The sequence below is a fragment of the Coptis chinensis genome, chromosome 7, assembly GCF_015680905.1.
Source record: "Coptis chinensis isolate HL-2020 chromosome 7, ASM1568090v1, whole genome shotgun sequence".
NCBI lineage: Eukaryota > Viridiplantae > Streptophyta > Magnoliopsida > Ranunculales > Ranunculaceae > Coptis > Coptis chinensis.
This window is the reverse complement of record NC_141462.1, coordinates 9,916,537-9,932,713: the sequence shown is the minus strand read 5'-3', so window position 1 is coordinate 9,932,713 and position 16,177 is coordinate 9,916,537. Positions and strand designations below refer to the sequence as shown.

Genomic DNA, 16,177 nt, shown 5'->3' with positions numbered 1-16,177 from the left:
TATATATGGTGCTATTAAATGGGTCCCAGTCGTAGTAATAAAGCGTGTGGTGAGAAATGTAGGAAGTGAAAGTCAAATAGGAGCTCCTAATTTAGAATCTTTTCGAGTTAAGTGTTTGACTGTCTGCTACACGGCGAAAGAAAAGTAAAACTTATTTGACATTCTGGAGGATTGGAACATGACACCAAATTCTCTGTGGGTTGCCTGGTTGGAAAGTTTAATGACAGAAAATTCAAGGCAGTGGAAGAGTTAGGTGTAGTGATTGATGACCTAGTTAATGTATGGAGACATGGAGTGCCATACTACCAGTCAGGCAGTCATGTGTTTGTGAAGCTTTTGCTGATTTATTATCACCGGCTCTAACAAATGTACCTTCCATTGCCCCAAGTTGAATGGATTTATTACCATTGCATGGTTTGGAAAATCATTATCAGGTGTACCAAATAGCCGATACGTACGTCCACTGTATTTAGCTTATTCATAAACAAAAATAGGGGGAACAAAGGGAAAATCGACTACAGATGTGTAGAAATTTGGTGCTAGAAGCGATCAAGATCATCAATAACATCAAAGAAACGTTATACACACGAATAACATTATTAAGAGATAATGGACCTGCTTTATGTGATCAATTATGTTTGGGTTGTCATAAGCTGACAACTTGTTTTTCTTTACTGACTAAGCAAACAACTTGTACGAGAACAAAAAATGGAATACAAAAAGTGGTCGACCAGTAGCATCAATATGCACCAGGTCGTATTCTTCTTTTCAACTGTTTCATACACTTCCATAAATCTCATTATCATTGCATATGAGAAACTTTTAGTATATCTATATTCCCTTAATATAAGAAACATAAATAGAACTAGTTTACAGGTAAAACATGCCAAACAAAATCAGAATGATGGAAATAAACAATTTGTACAAACCGAAAACAATACCAAAAATCCATCAAACTAAACTACAATCATTTTTCCTGCTTCTGAAAATTTCAATGCCCAAGTAATCAACAGAGCCAAGAACAGCAACATGAGGTTTCCCAACTTTCACACGTACAGCAGATATCTGAGAAAATTTGGTTAGCGAGGTGATGGCAATGAGGTGCGCCACAGACTCTAGAAGATCGTGAGAGGGTCCTTCAATGACTTCTCTGACTATGCTGCAACTCCACAGAGAAAACTGTTTAAGACTAGTAGATCATAAGCCGTGGAGAAAACTGTTAAAAGAATGTGTTATAATAAGCACCGCCATACAACACCATCATAGGTTATACAAAAGTATAAGAATCACTATACATGTAGAAATGGATTGATAGTCCTGCAAACTTATAAAAATTCGTGGTTAGATATGAATTGAAACCAGGGGCTTTGCTCAACTTGGTGGTGGTCCTAGGGTCCACCAAAATTTCCTCCAAAGAAACTGCGAAAGCCTGACACTTCTGCACTTAGAATGATAGCAAAATCTTGATTAAATTTTCATTTTCCTTGAAGGAGATTTTGGTGGTGGGAAAGCCCTTTAATGTATTTCATTTTAACCTAATACTTTTGCCAGGCTGCAGGGTTACGAAAGAAGAATGATGTAGCTGCCATTACACTAGAAGCACCTGCGGTCCATTGGACCCAACTCAGTTAACTGGCAGCTTTTCCACCACAGGTGACAGATGTTATACACCTTCCACATGAGATTCTAAAACAATCTAATCGGCAACTTTTACCAAGCAACCTTACAGAAACCAAGGTAAGGCAAAGCAGTAGTTCAAAAATCCAAAAATGCCATGTTATACACCTTAAGTGCTGCAACTACACTTCAATGGCTAAGGAAGAATCCCGCTATGCAGTTAGAGAATCTATGAAAGGATATCTAAGGCTAAGGAAGAATTCAATAAAGTCCATACGAGTTCAGTAAAACTCAACAACATTTCTTGATTTTTTGAATGCGTATAAAATTCAAAGTATGTTGAATACCCTACATAATTGAAAAAGACTTCCAGTCGCTCAACAACATTCTCAATCATAACTCACCGATAAATTTCCGTATAACTTATAGTGTCAGACAAACGGTCAGATTTCCCAGCCGGACGAAGATCTAACCATGCATCCACGTCAACCAAGAACTTCTGACCCAACTTTTTCTCCTCAGGTTTCACTCCATGAAACCCATGGAACTTTAATCCCCTTAGTATAAGTTTGTCTCCATTAGCAATCTCCTCTTCATTCATTGTTTAACCCTAGCAAGAAGATATTTTAACTACATTAGCAACTCATTCACACCCTTACCATCAAAATATAAAACAAAATTTTAAAAATTGTATAATTGAAGGGTCATCTCCATTATTCTAAATTTTTTTTCAACATCCAATATGTCAATAATAATATTAAATATCAGAGAATTGATTACGTCTAAAGGTATATAGAGAGAATGGAAAATATGAGTACCTTGTCTCGTTTCTCTCTCCGAATACAAGTGATTCAGAATGTGTTGATCGATCGTTGACTTTCCAATTTCACTTTGGGCAAGAACTGTTCAAAGAGTTGCACGGAAACTACTCCAGTACAAGACAAAGTTTATGTGTTTTTAATTTAATAGATCAAGCCCAATTTTGTTGTGGGTTTTGAAATTTGCAAGCCCAGGCCCAACTAAATATTATGGTAAAATAATAAAATATATCAACGTGCTGTTATTTTTTATTGCCAATGTGATAGGTATCAATTTTTCTAGCAATTTTGTTCATCAACGCGCTGTCAAACACCTGTTTCTATCTCATCAATTATTAAGTTCTCAATCAAAATATTCAGAAATTTAGCAGCCACTCGCATAGGTCAACTTTTTTCGCCCAGATGGTGGACGGGTCAAGTTTTGATGTCCAGAAATTTTGGCATTTTTAAAAAAAATTAAAACGGTAATAAAAAATTTCATCACCATTTTTTGATTTTTATTTTTGAATTTTTTGAATGTGTTAAGTTTTGCCGTTTTAATGTTTTAATTTTTATTTTTGTAAAAAAATTAGGGACGGGACAACTATTCCCATTTGAATGTGTTTTTTTTTTTTTTTTTTTTTTTTTTTAAAAAAAATTAAAATGTACGGGACAAGTTCTACGTCTGAAATAAAAATTGAAAATATCGAAAAAATGCGTTGGTACATAAACTGGTTTTAGCAATTTTGACCGAACTAAAATGCTGATGTGTCACAATTATTTTTGGCAGCGCGTTGATGATGCTCTAATGCACTACAATTTTTATTTTCTTTTTTCTTTTTTGGTTTTCCATAAGAAGGTTGTGCTGGTAAGAATTTGAAATTTTGAATGTAGACTTGAGCTGAAACAGAGTAAGTTCGAGATACAATTACATTGTTCTTGAATAAAAACGTTGTGTCATCTTATTCCAATTGATATACTGCAATGAATGACATCAATACACTTCCCAACCATAGCTTTCCATCCTTCTCATCTATTTCACTAACTGCTTTAACTACCTTGCCTTCACTGTCCTCTAAAACCTGTAAAAGTTTCCCTTCAGGGCTGTATTTCATAATCATTCCATAAAGTCGGTCACCATTGTTTATAATGTAGTGAATCTTCGGTGGAATTGGGAGCTTTAGCAAGAATTTTCGAAGTCGTCGATAACTTGCTAACACATGTGCGTACATGGTGCGACGCGTATGTATTGCCACCCAAAATTCACCCTTCTCATTGGTTCTTACGTTGTCTGGGAATCCAGGTAGTATGGCAAATACATCTGATGTTCCTGCTTTCTCTCCTTTCAACCAGTATCTCCTCAACCTGTACATATTCCATACAAACATCTTACATTTCATAGCAATTCAAAGTACAAATGTTGCATAAGTCACTACAAATTCTAATGAGCTCACCTGCCAAGCACTCCTTCACAGAAAACAAAGAAAGAGTTATCCTTACTCATGGACAGTCCATTAGGAAATTGTAGGTTCTGAACTAGGGCAGTTGTTTTGTTTGTAATTGGATTGTACTTCAAAACTCTTCCTGAATCCTCTCCAGAATAAACTACCTGAATATAGTTCCTAAAAGCAGACTTTGGGTTAGAAAAATGCTAATTATTAGAGTATAATATAAAAAAATACCTATAAAAAGTAGTATCAATAGTTATTAGCATAAGTGGGCGTAACTGACTTTGAATGTAGCAAAAACTGGAATGTACGTCTACCTCCTCTGGTGCTTGGCACTTGTGTCTGTGAAATAAACATTCCCTTCATTGTCGATGTCTAGATCATTTGTAAATCTGAATGGTACCCCTTCTGCCTCAGTAGCAACGGATGTTGCCAACCCACCCTCAGGTCCAACCTTCATCAACCCAAAATACGCATCAGCAATGTACAATTCTCCCGTTCTTTTGTTGAAACGGAGTCCCAATGGTCGACCGCATACATGTTCATACTTCCAATTACTTGACAGTAATGGCTTTGGGCCGCACACTGACCTAGGACACCCATACCACATACAACAAAACATGTAATTGTTAGATTTGAAATTTCTAAGTACTGTACATTTTTGGAATTCAGGACACAAAATATCAAGTGTAACTCCTCGTAATTGATTTTTCTCTCAATTTATGTCTATCGGTGTCGCCATACTCTCATGGTCTCATGAGGTGAAATAAGTGCAACCACAGTAATGGACCTGATCCATCATATGTGGATATGAATGAATGGCTCCATCATCACCTCATAATGGACCTAATGCCCCTGTTCTGACTGTTATTTGCATTATTATTTTGAGACAAGGTGGTTAACTAATTATCAGCTACCACTCTACCAGTCCACCACATTTATGCGATTGTGACGATTGAATTCAGTGCATTCTAATAGTCAAGGAAAATGTGTCGCTTGTCAATAATCTAATGCTGAAGATGTGGAGTTGCAATAACCAAGTATTCCTAAGGACTGGACATAATGCATGCAATGGTCCAGCAGTCCAGCACCAAAATAGTTTATTTTCCTGCAAAAATTTAGATTTTACAGGGAAAGTACTATCTTCCCATTCTTGCTTGAATAAAAAAGCAGGCAGAAACGTTTTCCAGGAATTATTTTCTTGTTGCTATCAAACGGCGAGAACTGCAAACTTTCTACTTTATCGTGTGCAATCAAAGTATCAAGTAGTCAAACACCACGATAATGAAAAAAACAATTCCTGGAAAATATTTTCATAAGTAAAATGTGTATTTTCTCAAACCTGCTTCTTTAGGTTAAAAAAGCAAGTACAGGACATACACCAATATAATTCGATCACCAGTTGGAGGATAAAGACAAGCATCCATTGTAATAATCATACATGTAGCAAAACAATGAAAACGAGCAGCTAGCATTGCATTATATAAATCGCCAAATCAACGAACTTACCTATTGGATGAAGTGTAGGCAAAATCTGTCCACGACTGACCATTCCAAAAAATAACACGACCATCAGCTATTCCAGTATATGGTCCACGACCAAGCGGATCGAAAGCAATGCTTTCTGGCCCTTGCACTTGATTCAAAAACTTAACTTGAGATTTTTGCAACAAGTTCTCTCCATCTCTCTCTTTTGGAAGTGCTGACCATGGTGGTAAATCGACTTTATAAGCTTCAAAATCAGGATATTTAGAAACTGAACTGTGCTTCAATGGATCAGTTGCACAGTACAAAGAAAATAGTAAGAACAGTGCGGCAAATATCACGGGCGACGCCATTGTCGATGATTTAAGGTTTTCTTGTGAGAAATGATGGATATAGATAAAGGATGTTTGCAATAGGTGTTTTCAAAGTGTTACCATGCCGTGTTATAGAGGAGGTCTTTATATATAAGTTAGTTTAGCGGTGCAAACGGATATATAAGAGCATTCCCAATGCAGGTGAAAACGGGGGGTTTGTGAAAATAGTCACCTCTATTTTGTGGAAAACCAGTGCACAATGCAAGGTGAATAACCGGTGACTATTTTCCCAAGGTGAAACCTTCAACCGAAATAGTGGCTGACTTGATATTTTCGGACGGGATGTTGGATTCCGTCTGGATTACAAAACTTAGCAGACAGAACATTCTGTCTCGCTATATTTCTAGATAGAATCTAACATCCTGTCCGGAGTCCTAATGGCTAATTCACCAAACGGTCAGAAAGTCAGAACAGTAAAAAATGGTCAAAAATAAAAATTTTGGTATATATACAACATTTGTTCCATTACAACTCACACTCACTTCCAACAATCATATTTTTTCTTCTTCAAAATCAGTTCTTCAAAAAAAAAAAAAATAATAAAATAATCAAATGACATCTCAAACATCTCAAACAACTCAAGCAAGTGGTAGCACTCAAGCAAAAGCAAAGACTCACTTTAGCATGTCCGAAGATCAAGCTCTATGTCTTGCTTGGATAAAAATTAGTGAAGACTCTATTGTTGGTGCTTTCCAAAATGCAAAAGAATTTGGAATCGTATAACAAACGAGTTCAATCAAATATGTGGGTCGGGATAGGTCTTCCGATTCAATTAGCGGTAGATGGAAATATATTTCGAAGATGATGATGAACAAGTTTGTTGCAATTGTGAATGCGGTGGAGGTTCGATATGCAAGTGGTACAACAATACAAAGCCGGGTAATTACAACTTCATTAATTTAATTATCTTAGTCTTAGTATAATTATTTCCGTCTTAGTCTAATTATTATTTTCATTTTAGTCTTAGTCTAATTATTATCTTAGTCTAATTATTATTTTAGTTTAATTATCTTAGTCTTAGTGATTATTTTAGTCTAATTACCACCATTTTATTTTTTAGTTGTCCGAGGCAAGAATGACGTACCAACAACAAGAAAAATTGTCTTTTTCACTTGATTATTGTTATGTTATACTCAAGAATAATCCAAAGTGGAGTAGCGTTTTTGAGACAAGGTCAAACCGCCCTACAAAGGGAAAATGCCGCAAAAGTGACTGTGAAGATTGAACTACTAATTCACCAAGTGTTGGTGAAGTTGAATTGGAGGGTTCTCAAGAAATAGAGCGTTCTCTTGGATCGAAGAAAGCCAAGTCCAAGAGGAACCAAGAAAAATCACTTGGTATGTTAGAGGGTTACTTTACACGTTTGGAGGATACATTTGTAAAGAATGCAAATGAAACACAAAAGTGCTTAGAACTTAGGGAAATGGAGCTTGCATATGGTCAAAGAACTGTAATGGCAAGAGAAGAAAAAAATTGGATTCAAATGGAAAAAAATCAAGTTCAATTGAAAAAAAATCGGCTTCAAAATATGCAATATGAAGCTAAGATTTTAGCGACCGATATAATTGTCCTTCATCCCGATGCCGCTTTTATAATCGAGCAACAATAAGCTGAAATATGTGCTGAATGGGCAAGGGCTAGAGGTGGTTCTAGTTCTAACTAAGTTTATGTAATATCTAGTATTTTATTTTAATTAATGTACTACGTATTTTAATTTCACTGCCTTTTTAATTAATGTACTATGTATTTTAATTTCACTGTATTTTTAATTAATGAACTATGTATTTTAATTTCACTATTTTTTTTTAATTAATGCACTATGTATGTTCTTTCCAATATAATTATTTTCATAGAAATACAATTACCAATAAAATTAAAATACATTGTAATATAGTTCATTAAAACACAACTCATAAAACACACAAAAATTTCTTGGAATTACATAGGAAATACATTATGAAATACATAGGAAATACTTTGGAACTTCATAGTTCACATTAGGAAATACACTTTCATTTCCATTTTAATTTCCCCTTTCTTCTCCCTCCTCTGGATCCGACCAATTTGGATAATAAATTGGTATCGGTACTGCTGTTTCTTCAATACCAGTCCAATTAAAAACATGCTCAACTAAGCCCTTTTGAAGATTAGTATGTGTAATTTCATTTCTGATTTTATTTCTTGCTTGATCATCTGATATACAAAATGACAACCATCATCTTCCTGAAAGAGTGCAGGTATTGTTTCTTTCCCCTGTCCTTTCCAATTCCAAACTCCACTTGCATGTTCATTCTCAACAATCATATTATGCATTATAATGCATGCCTTCATTATGTCTCCAAGAACAACAACACTATGACAATGCGCAGAAGCCTTAATAATATGTCATCGTGCCTGCAAAACTCAAAACGTCCTTTTGATATCTTTTCTTGCAGCTTCTTGACATTGAGTAAAGATCTTTTCATGCTTATTTCTTGGATAACGAATGACTTGAACAAATGTGCCCCATTTTGGGTAAATACCATCAGCAAGATAATATCCCATATCATAGTCATTACCATTCTCAATAAATGCAACAACAGGAGCCTCACCTTGCTCTAATGATTCAAAAACATAGGAACGATGAAGCACATTAATGTCATTATGCGAACCCGGTTAGCCGAAGAAACAATGCCAGATCCAACAGTGTTTGTCTGCAATGGCTTCAAGTACCAAAGTTGGTTCCTTCTTGTACCCTACATGTGTTCCAGCCCATCCAGTTGGACAATTCTTCCACACCCAGTACATACAGTCGATTGATCCAAGCATTCCTGGAAAACCCCTTGCCGCATTTTCAGTTAATATCCTAGCAATGTCTGCCTCAGTTGGTCGTCTCAATTACTCTTCCTCAAACGCCGTGATTATTGCCTTGCACCAACGCTTCATTGATACAGCTGCTGAGGAATCTCCAATTTGAAAATACTGATCCGTTGAATCAGATGAACAACCAGTTGTTAATTGTTCAACTGCAGCTAATCCCTTCTGCAACCCAGAAGTTGCTTACCGACCCAATCCATCCACCTTGTCTTTGAAGTAGTCGTCGAATCCAGCAATAGTTTTCAACATATACGTAAAAAGCTCTCGACTCATCATGTACCTTCGCCTAAACTTATGAGGAGGCCACCTACAAAGTGTTGTGAAGTAATCCCTCAGTATCTTTTGTTTACTGAAATCATCACCATCTCTAAACGTATATTCTCTGCCCATCACAGATCCACCGCGTTTGTCTGTATCCACATCTTCAATGGCTACTTGAGTCATTAATCCCCCAGCAGTGGATAATAACTGCAACCTCCTCCTCCTCCTTCGCCTCATCATATCATTATGCTCATCTCTTATTTTTTCCATGTAATCATCTTCAACGGAAGTACCAAAAGACGACCCGATAAAACCAGAAGACTAACTATTACTACTAGATCCTCCCCATAAACGTTGGTTGAATGCAATTCTATCTTCTCTAGACATTTTTTCAATTTTTAGCTTGGTTGTGGGGAAGAAGATGGCTGTTTGTTTGTTTGATCTAAAAGAAAGAAGGGTAAAATGAAATATGAAAGGTAAGGTCACATGTGATAAGGTCACATATGACAGTTAGATTTTGGTCCACTCTCCAATTGACAACATATTTTATAAGATTTTTGTTCACTCTTCAAGTGACAACACAATCTATCCAAATGTCTATCCAAATGTACCTTTAATAATTCCAATCTATAGGCCACCATCAGTAATTCCAATGTATTGAATGAAGAAAAGGCGTAGTGGTATGGACCTAAAAACCAGACGGGATGTTACATTCCATCTCGGTTTAAAAATCCCATACGGGATGTTACATTCCATCTCGGTCTACACCATACACTATTCCTGTTAGAACCTGTTAGAACCAAACCTGAAAAAATGAGTGATATTCCTTAAAAAATTTCTGTCAGAACCAAGACATAGGAAATGAGTGAAATACAACTTATATTTCCTGAAATAATTTCTGTTAGAACCAAGCCTGAAAAATGAGTGAAATGCAACTTATAATTCCTTCCTGAAAAAATTATACAGTATACTTTGGAAACATATTAACTTATAATTCCTGAATTTTTTTTGCCATAACCTCATTTGTTTTATTGACATATTCATATCCAAAACCTGCTAATATACTTTGGAAATAATAAATAAGACAAACAACAATCCTGAAAAACACCCAAGTCTAACACAAAAACTCGGTAAAAAAACTAACTTATAATTCCTGAATTTTTTTTGCCATAACCTCTTTTGTTTAATGACATATTCATATCCAAAACTCATCAATATAAACCTACTAATAAAGAAGTCGTTACAAACAACAATCCCAAATACCATATTACAAGTAATGGCACACAGTTATTACAAACTAGAAAAAAAATATCTGTTGAGACCTCCTCCCCCTACGAGAAGGCTCGGTCGAAGAGCTCTTCCCCCTACGTCATTGTCGCCTCTATGGTTGAGGTTGAGCTTGAGGTGTGGCACTTCCAGCATTCTCCAACTCTTGCACACGTCTCTGAAGCTGCAAAGTTCGATTTCGCTCTTGTTGTAAGTACTCAAAACTTTGACGAGAGGACTCCATGAACGACGCACACATGACATAACTGAGAGAGTTGTAGTTAAGGAGCTCCGACCTTGCTTCCTCCTGTTTAACAAAACAAATGCATGTTACATGTTATAGTGAATAACAATAACAAATCATGAATAAATTTAAATCATACTAACCATGGCTAACTGCTCAAACTGTTCTGACAAATCTGTGCCCAATGCGGCATTTGCTAGTAGAATAGGTATGCTCATTGCCAGCAAAGGAAGGGCACCGTACCTGTGTTGCCTTGAGCTGACCCGGTTCACCCTTGTGGAGCTAGTGCATCCGGTTTTTGAGCTATCTGACCGGTTTTTTTTTTTTGCAGGTAGAAACGACCGTACTATACGGGCAAAATATAATCGAGAAGAAGAAGATGCGTTGACGATCGTAGACTTGGTGAGGTGGAAAGAAGGTGACAGATATAACGAATACACGAGGCCACGACATAATCTAGCTCAGGATCGAGCAAATTCAAATTGGATCGGCTATGATATTAAACTTAAATTATTGAGTTTCGATAAAACTTAAATTTGGCCTGTCGAAGAAGACGAAGAAAACGGAGAAAAGTGCGGAGAATATGACAAAGCAGTGTGGGAAACAGATATGTTAGTATTTTTTTATCAGTTACCGTAAAATTTTGGTTAAGTCTAAAAAACCGGCGAAAAGTTTATTCTTGTCGCCGCGGTAGAAACGGCGGCATTACGGGCAAAAATATCGAGGAAAAAGTCGACAAAGAAAAGATTTCGGCGGAAAGATCTCAATGCCTTATAAAAAGAAAGAATTTGGAGAAAATTTTTATTTCGAGAAAATTTGACATTTGACGTAATCGCGAGAAGTTTTCGCCACACGTAAAAACGGTGGTTTTACAAGTCAAATATATTTACAAATAGTCAACGTAGAAAAGTTTCGTGCAGAAAGGTGTCAGTTAATGCCGTTGAAGAATTAAAGAAGCTGACAGAAGTTTCGTCGAGAAAGATCAGCTCAATGCCTTAGAAAAAATAATGAAGCTGTCGGAAAGCGAATGCAGATTTCGAAGAAGAAAACGAAGATTGAATCAAGCGACCGTAAGAAAATTGTACGAGTTGTATAAGTGAAAACTGATAAGGAACCATTAGATTTTCCCAACCCAATGATTATGTGATTGCGTGAATGTAATACAATAGAGCTAAAAATTCTTTTTTAATAAAACAAAGTATGTGTTGGCTATTGAATATCATTGTGATGTTAAATAACATACCTGTGGAAAACTGACAATGTTGTTGAATTATATATATGACACGAAATAGAATGAAACGCCCCCAATGCTAACTTTAAGCTTGCAAAATTAGATTGAGCGAAAAAATGCTCGGCGTAACCGACCGAAAGCGAAGCGGGGCACTTCATCAGATGTTGACATAGCGCGAGTAACCGACTAAGCGAGCGTAAAATCGTTCAATTTAGACTGACGAAATTAAATATAGGAAGTTCGTCAGATTTTGTCGTAGCGATAATACGACTAAACGAGCATAAAAACGTTCAACTTAGACTGACGAAATTAAACGTGGCAATTTCGCCAGATTTTGTCGTAGCGATAATAACGACTAAGCGAGCGTAAAAGCGTTCAACTTAGACTGATGAAATTAAACGTGGTAATTTCGTCAGATTTTGTCGTAGCAATAGTAAAGAAGCGAGCGTAAAAGCGTTCAAACTTAGACTGACAAAGCTAAACGCGGTAACTTCGTCAGATTTTGTCGTAGCGATAGTAATGAACTAAGCGAGCGTAAAAACGTTCGACTTAGACTGACGAAATTAAACGTGGTAATTTCGCTAGATTTTGTTGTAGCGACTAAAACTGACAAAGCTAAACGCGGTAACTTCGTCAGATTTTGTCGTAGCGATAGTAATGAACTAAGCGAGCGTAAAAGCATTCGACTTAGACTGACGAAATTAAACGTGGTAATTTCGCCAGATTTTGTTGTAGCGACTAAAACTGACAAAGCTAAACGCGGTAACTTCGTCAGATTTTGTCGTAGCGATAGTAATGAACTAAGCGAGCGTAAAAGCGTTCGACTTAGACTAACGAAATAAAACGTGGTAATTTCGCCAGATTTTATTGTAGCGACTAAAACTGACAAAGCTAAACGCGGTAACTTCGTCAGATTTTGTCGTAGCGATAGTAATGAACTAAGCGAGCGTAAAAGCGTTCGACTTAGACTGACGAAATTAAACGTGGTAATTTCGCCAGATTTTGTTGTAGCGACTAAAACTGACAAAGCTAAACGCGGTAACTTCGTCAAATTTTGTCGTAGCGATAGTAATGAACTAAGCAAGCGTAAAAGCGTTCGACTTAGGACCGAAATTCGCGTGGTAATTTCGCCAGATTTTATTGTAGCGACTAAAACTGACAAAGCTAAACGCGGTAACTTCGTCAGATTTTGTCGTAGCGATAGTAATGAACTAAGCAAGCGTAAAAGCGTTCAACTTAGGACTCCATTTTAAATTAAACGCGTGGTAATTTCGCCGGATTTTGTAAATAGCGATAGTAATGAACTAAGCTGGTAAAAGCGTTCGACTTAGGACCGGCCGAAATTAAGCGTGGTAATTTCGCCGATTTTGTTGTAGTGATCATACCATTGGAGCGAAGTAAAAGAACGCTTCTTTATTGATTACCGAAGTCCGAAAAATGCAAAGATAACAACGAAAAATACATGCCCGGGCGGAAACAAACTAAATATTGTATTATTTTATTTCTCCGAATAACGGAAAAACACAACTAAAATCTACTTATAGAACTTGCACAGATGAAACGCATTCCACGGCTTATCGAGAACATTCCCATCTAAATCTCGGAGAAAATAAGATCCTTTGGTGGCGAGGCGATCTATGATGTATGGACTGTCCGGTTTTCTCCAAATTTTACGGAATCTATCAACCTCGTCTTTTCGACGAGTAGTATCATCTTTCTCAAATACTTTAAGTCGAACTTTCTTATCATATTTTCGTTTCATATCGACTTGATAACGAATTAAGCGTTGAAGACCAACATCTCTTGTCTCATCTATCAAGGCTTTGGCTTGAGCAAGTGCTTGATCATTCGACTCAATTCCACGTTAGAAGTTCGTGTGGTTGGTGTCATCAACTCTGTAGGCAAGACCGCTTCGCATCGTAAAGCAAGATTAAGCGGAGAAAATCCGGTTGAATGCTTAGGTGTGGTTCGATAAGCCCACATAACCGCGAGGAAGTTCCTTAACCCAATTTCCTTTGGCTGTTGAAGTCGCCGCTTGAGCATTGCAAGAATGGATTTGTTAGTAGCCGGCTTGTCCATTAGCTTGAGGATGATATGGTGCCGAGAAATTGTGGTTAATCTTCAAGTCGAGAACAAAATTGTCGAATTTCTTCAAACATCAAATTGTTTGCCATTGTCGGAAGTCAATGATGTTGGAATACCGAAGCGACAAACAATGTCTCGCCATAAGAATTTTTAACATCCGAAGCATGGATCGGGCTAAGGGCATAGCCGACCCTTGGTAAAATAATCGGTTAACGGCGAGTAAAGAAACGAACACCGCCGGGAGCTTTGGAAGAGGACCCGGCGATGTCAAGACCCCACTTTGCAAACGGCCAAGGGCTCAAGATTGGATGAAGTTCCGTTGCTGGAAGATTTCCCATATTAGCATATTTCTGACAAGGAACACACTTCTCAGACAAACGCTTAGCATCCTTTTGCATGTACGGCCACCAGTATCCTTGTGTCATTGCTCTATGAGCGAGACTTCGCCCCCGGGAGTGGTTCCCACATAGGCCTAAATGAATTTCCGCCAGGACGAGCAAACCTTCAGCTCTGCTGAGACAACGAAGCATAGGGTTAAGACTTGTGCCTTTGCGATAAAGTTGCAACAGACCGTTTGAAGTCGATATGAGACAATATTTCCAAGCATCGCGTTTTACACGATCACCCACTTTATGATCGGGAGGCAAGATGTGATCATGTAAATATGTGATATAAGGAAAACGCCAATCATCTTCGTCACAAGGTGTAAGTGGAAAACTTAGCTCTATATCAGGAACCTCTGGAGCATTGTCAGCTTCATGATCGTCGTCGGTATGGACCGAGACAATATCATTGACAGGATCATTGTGGTCATCTGATAGCATAAGTTGTGGATCAAGCGTTTTCTCTGCAATGATAGCTTGCTTATCAAGATCACGCTTGCGCTTCCGAGTCAGCACAGGAGATATCAAATTGGCATGACGTGATTCCTCAGAAAATGTCTTGATGAAAAAACAACTTTGAGTGATGTACATATCGCGCACATCCTTGATGGATAGATCGATGCTCGGTTCCTTTTGAAATTCAATGGTAATCTGGCGAGGCTTATCTGACTTAATTGCTGCGGATAAATATGCGAGAGAATCCGCATGTCGCACGTCATGACGCGGGCGCTGCACAATACTGATAGAATCAAAATTTCGAGCAATCCGATGAATTAAGTCCACATAAGCCGCCATTCTATCGTCACGAGCTGCATACGATCCACCGAACTGGCTAGCGACTAACTTAGAATCTGTGAATAATTGTAGCTTAGTCGCCCCCAAGTGAAGAAGCGATGACGAAGCCCAAAAAATGGCTTCCGTACTTTCGGCCTCATTATTTGAAGCTTCAAAACCCAAACGACCGACTTCTCAATTTTTCTCCATTCGGTTGCAAGATTACACACCCAATACCGGAGCCATACTTATTATGTGAACATCAGTGTAAACAATCCAACAATCAGCAGATACATCTGATAAGTTTGGCAAATCATCGTCCCTGAGAGGTAATGGCGTGTTGTCGACGACATTCTCTTCGTCTAGTAATGCGTCAGACATAAGAATATCCTCAATTGGAAAATCAGCCATTAGCGAAGCCAAAGCTTGTCCTTTCTCAGCTGTGCGAGTTTCAAACACAATGCTATAAGCGCTAAGGTAACTTTCCCATTCTGCGAGGCGACTTGATTCCTGGGCATTGCGAAAAAGCTTTCGCAGTGGATATTCCGTATAAACTTTGACGACTCGTCCCTGGAAATAAGGTTTAAGACGTCGGGCAGCATGAACCAAAGCCAATGCAATTTTCTCCACTCGAGAATATCTTGTTTCAGCAGTTGTAAGAGTCTTGCTAACAAAGAATATAGGACGCCCATCGCCACCGTTGACAAATAAGACGGCACTTACGGCATGATCAGTGGCGGCTAAATACAGAACCTATAGGCTGCCCGTTCTTTGGACTAGCAAGAACTGGAGGTTGGACTAAGTATGCTTTCAAATGATGAAATGCAAGTTCACAGTCCTCCGATCCAAATTCTTCGCGTCTTTCAATGTTTGGAAAAAAGGACGGCATCGATCAGAATACCGAGAGATAAAGCGATTTAGGGCAGCCAAGCGTCCTGTAAGTCGTTGAATTTCTTTCTTTGACGTCGGAGAAGGCATTTCAAGGACAGCTCGAATCTGATCCGGATTTGCTTCAATTCCGCGTCTAGTCATCATGTATCCTAAGAATTTACCAGATGATAAACCGAAAAGAACACTTAGCGGATTCAAGCGCGATGTTGACATTGGAGAGTCTGTCGAAAACAGCTTGCAAATCAGTAAGATGATCAGGTGCTTCTGTAGATTTGACAACCATGTCGTCGATGTATGCTTCGACTGTCTTTCCAAGTAGGTCAGAAAAAATAGTGTTGACTAGCTTTTGATATGTGGCTCTCGGCATTTTTTCGGACCGAAAGGCATTACCTAGTAACGATGAAATGCCTTGGTGCGTGAATGAATGCGATGAACTCTTGGTCCTCAATGAATAACGGAATCGAT

The 16,177-nt window shown here is 37.9% G+C and overlaps 2 protein-coding genes across 2 annotated transcripts; both read right to left on the bottom strand.

Annotated features, from left to right (window-relative positions):
- Window positions 1–711: 711 nt before the first annotated feature.
- Window positions 712–2,569, bottom strand: LOC147485892 (dihydroneopterin aldolase 2-like). Its single transcript, XM_086573356.1, has 3 exons — window positions 2,436–2,569; window positions 2,022–2,227; window positions 712–1,159 (listed from the first exon to the last, which is right to left on the bottom strand). The coding sequence occupies exons 2-3, from the start codon at window positions 2,216–2,218 to the stop codon at window positions 952–954; spliced, it is 405 nt and encodes a 134-aa protein (XP_086429482.1). The 5' UTR covers window positions 2,219–2,227; window positions 2,436–2,569; the 3' UTR covers window positions 712–951.
- A 714-nt stretch (window positions 2,570–3,283) lies between these two features.
- LOC147485891 (protein STRICTOSIDINE SYNTHASE-LIKE 3-like) lies at window positions 3,284–5,904 on the bottom strand. Its single transcript, XM_086573462.1, has 4 exons — window positions 5,372–5,904; window positions 4,180–4,452; window positions 3,869–4,036; window positions 3,284–3,779 (listed from the first exon to the last, which is right to left on the bottom strand). Exons 1-4 carry the CDS (start codon window positions 5,698–5,700, stop codon window positions 3,377–3,379), a joined length of 1,173 nt encoding a protein of 390 aa, XP_086429588.1. The 5' UTR covers window positions 5,701–5,904; the 3' UTR covers window positions 3,284–3,376.
- Window positions 5,905–16,177: the final 10,273 nt, after the last annotated feature.

Coding starts and splice junctions, on each gene's coding strand:
- LOC147485892 (XM_086573356.1), bottom strand. CDS start 2,218: ATGAATGAAGAGGAGATTGCTAATGGAGACAAACTTATACTAAGGGGA. Junction 1,160..2,021: donor AGTTATACGGAAATTTATCG/GTGAGTTATGAT, acceptor GTGGAGTTGCAG/CATAGTCAGAGAAGTCATTG.
- LOC147485891 (XM_086573462.1), bottom strand. CDS start 5,700: ATGGCGTCGCCCGTGATATTTGCCGCACTGTTCTTACTATTTTCTTTG. Junction 4,037..4,179: donor AGTGCCAAGCACCAGAGGAG/GTAGACGTACAT, acceptor GTCTGCTTTTAG/GAACTATATTCAGGTAGTTT. Junction 3,780..3,868: donor TGTGAAGGAGTGCTTGGCAG/GTGAGCTCATTA, acceptor GAATATGTACAG/GTTGAGGAGATACTGGTTGA.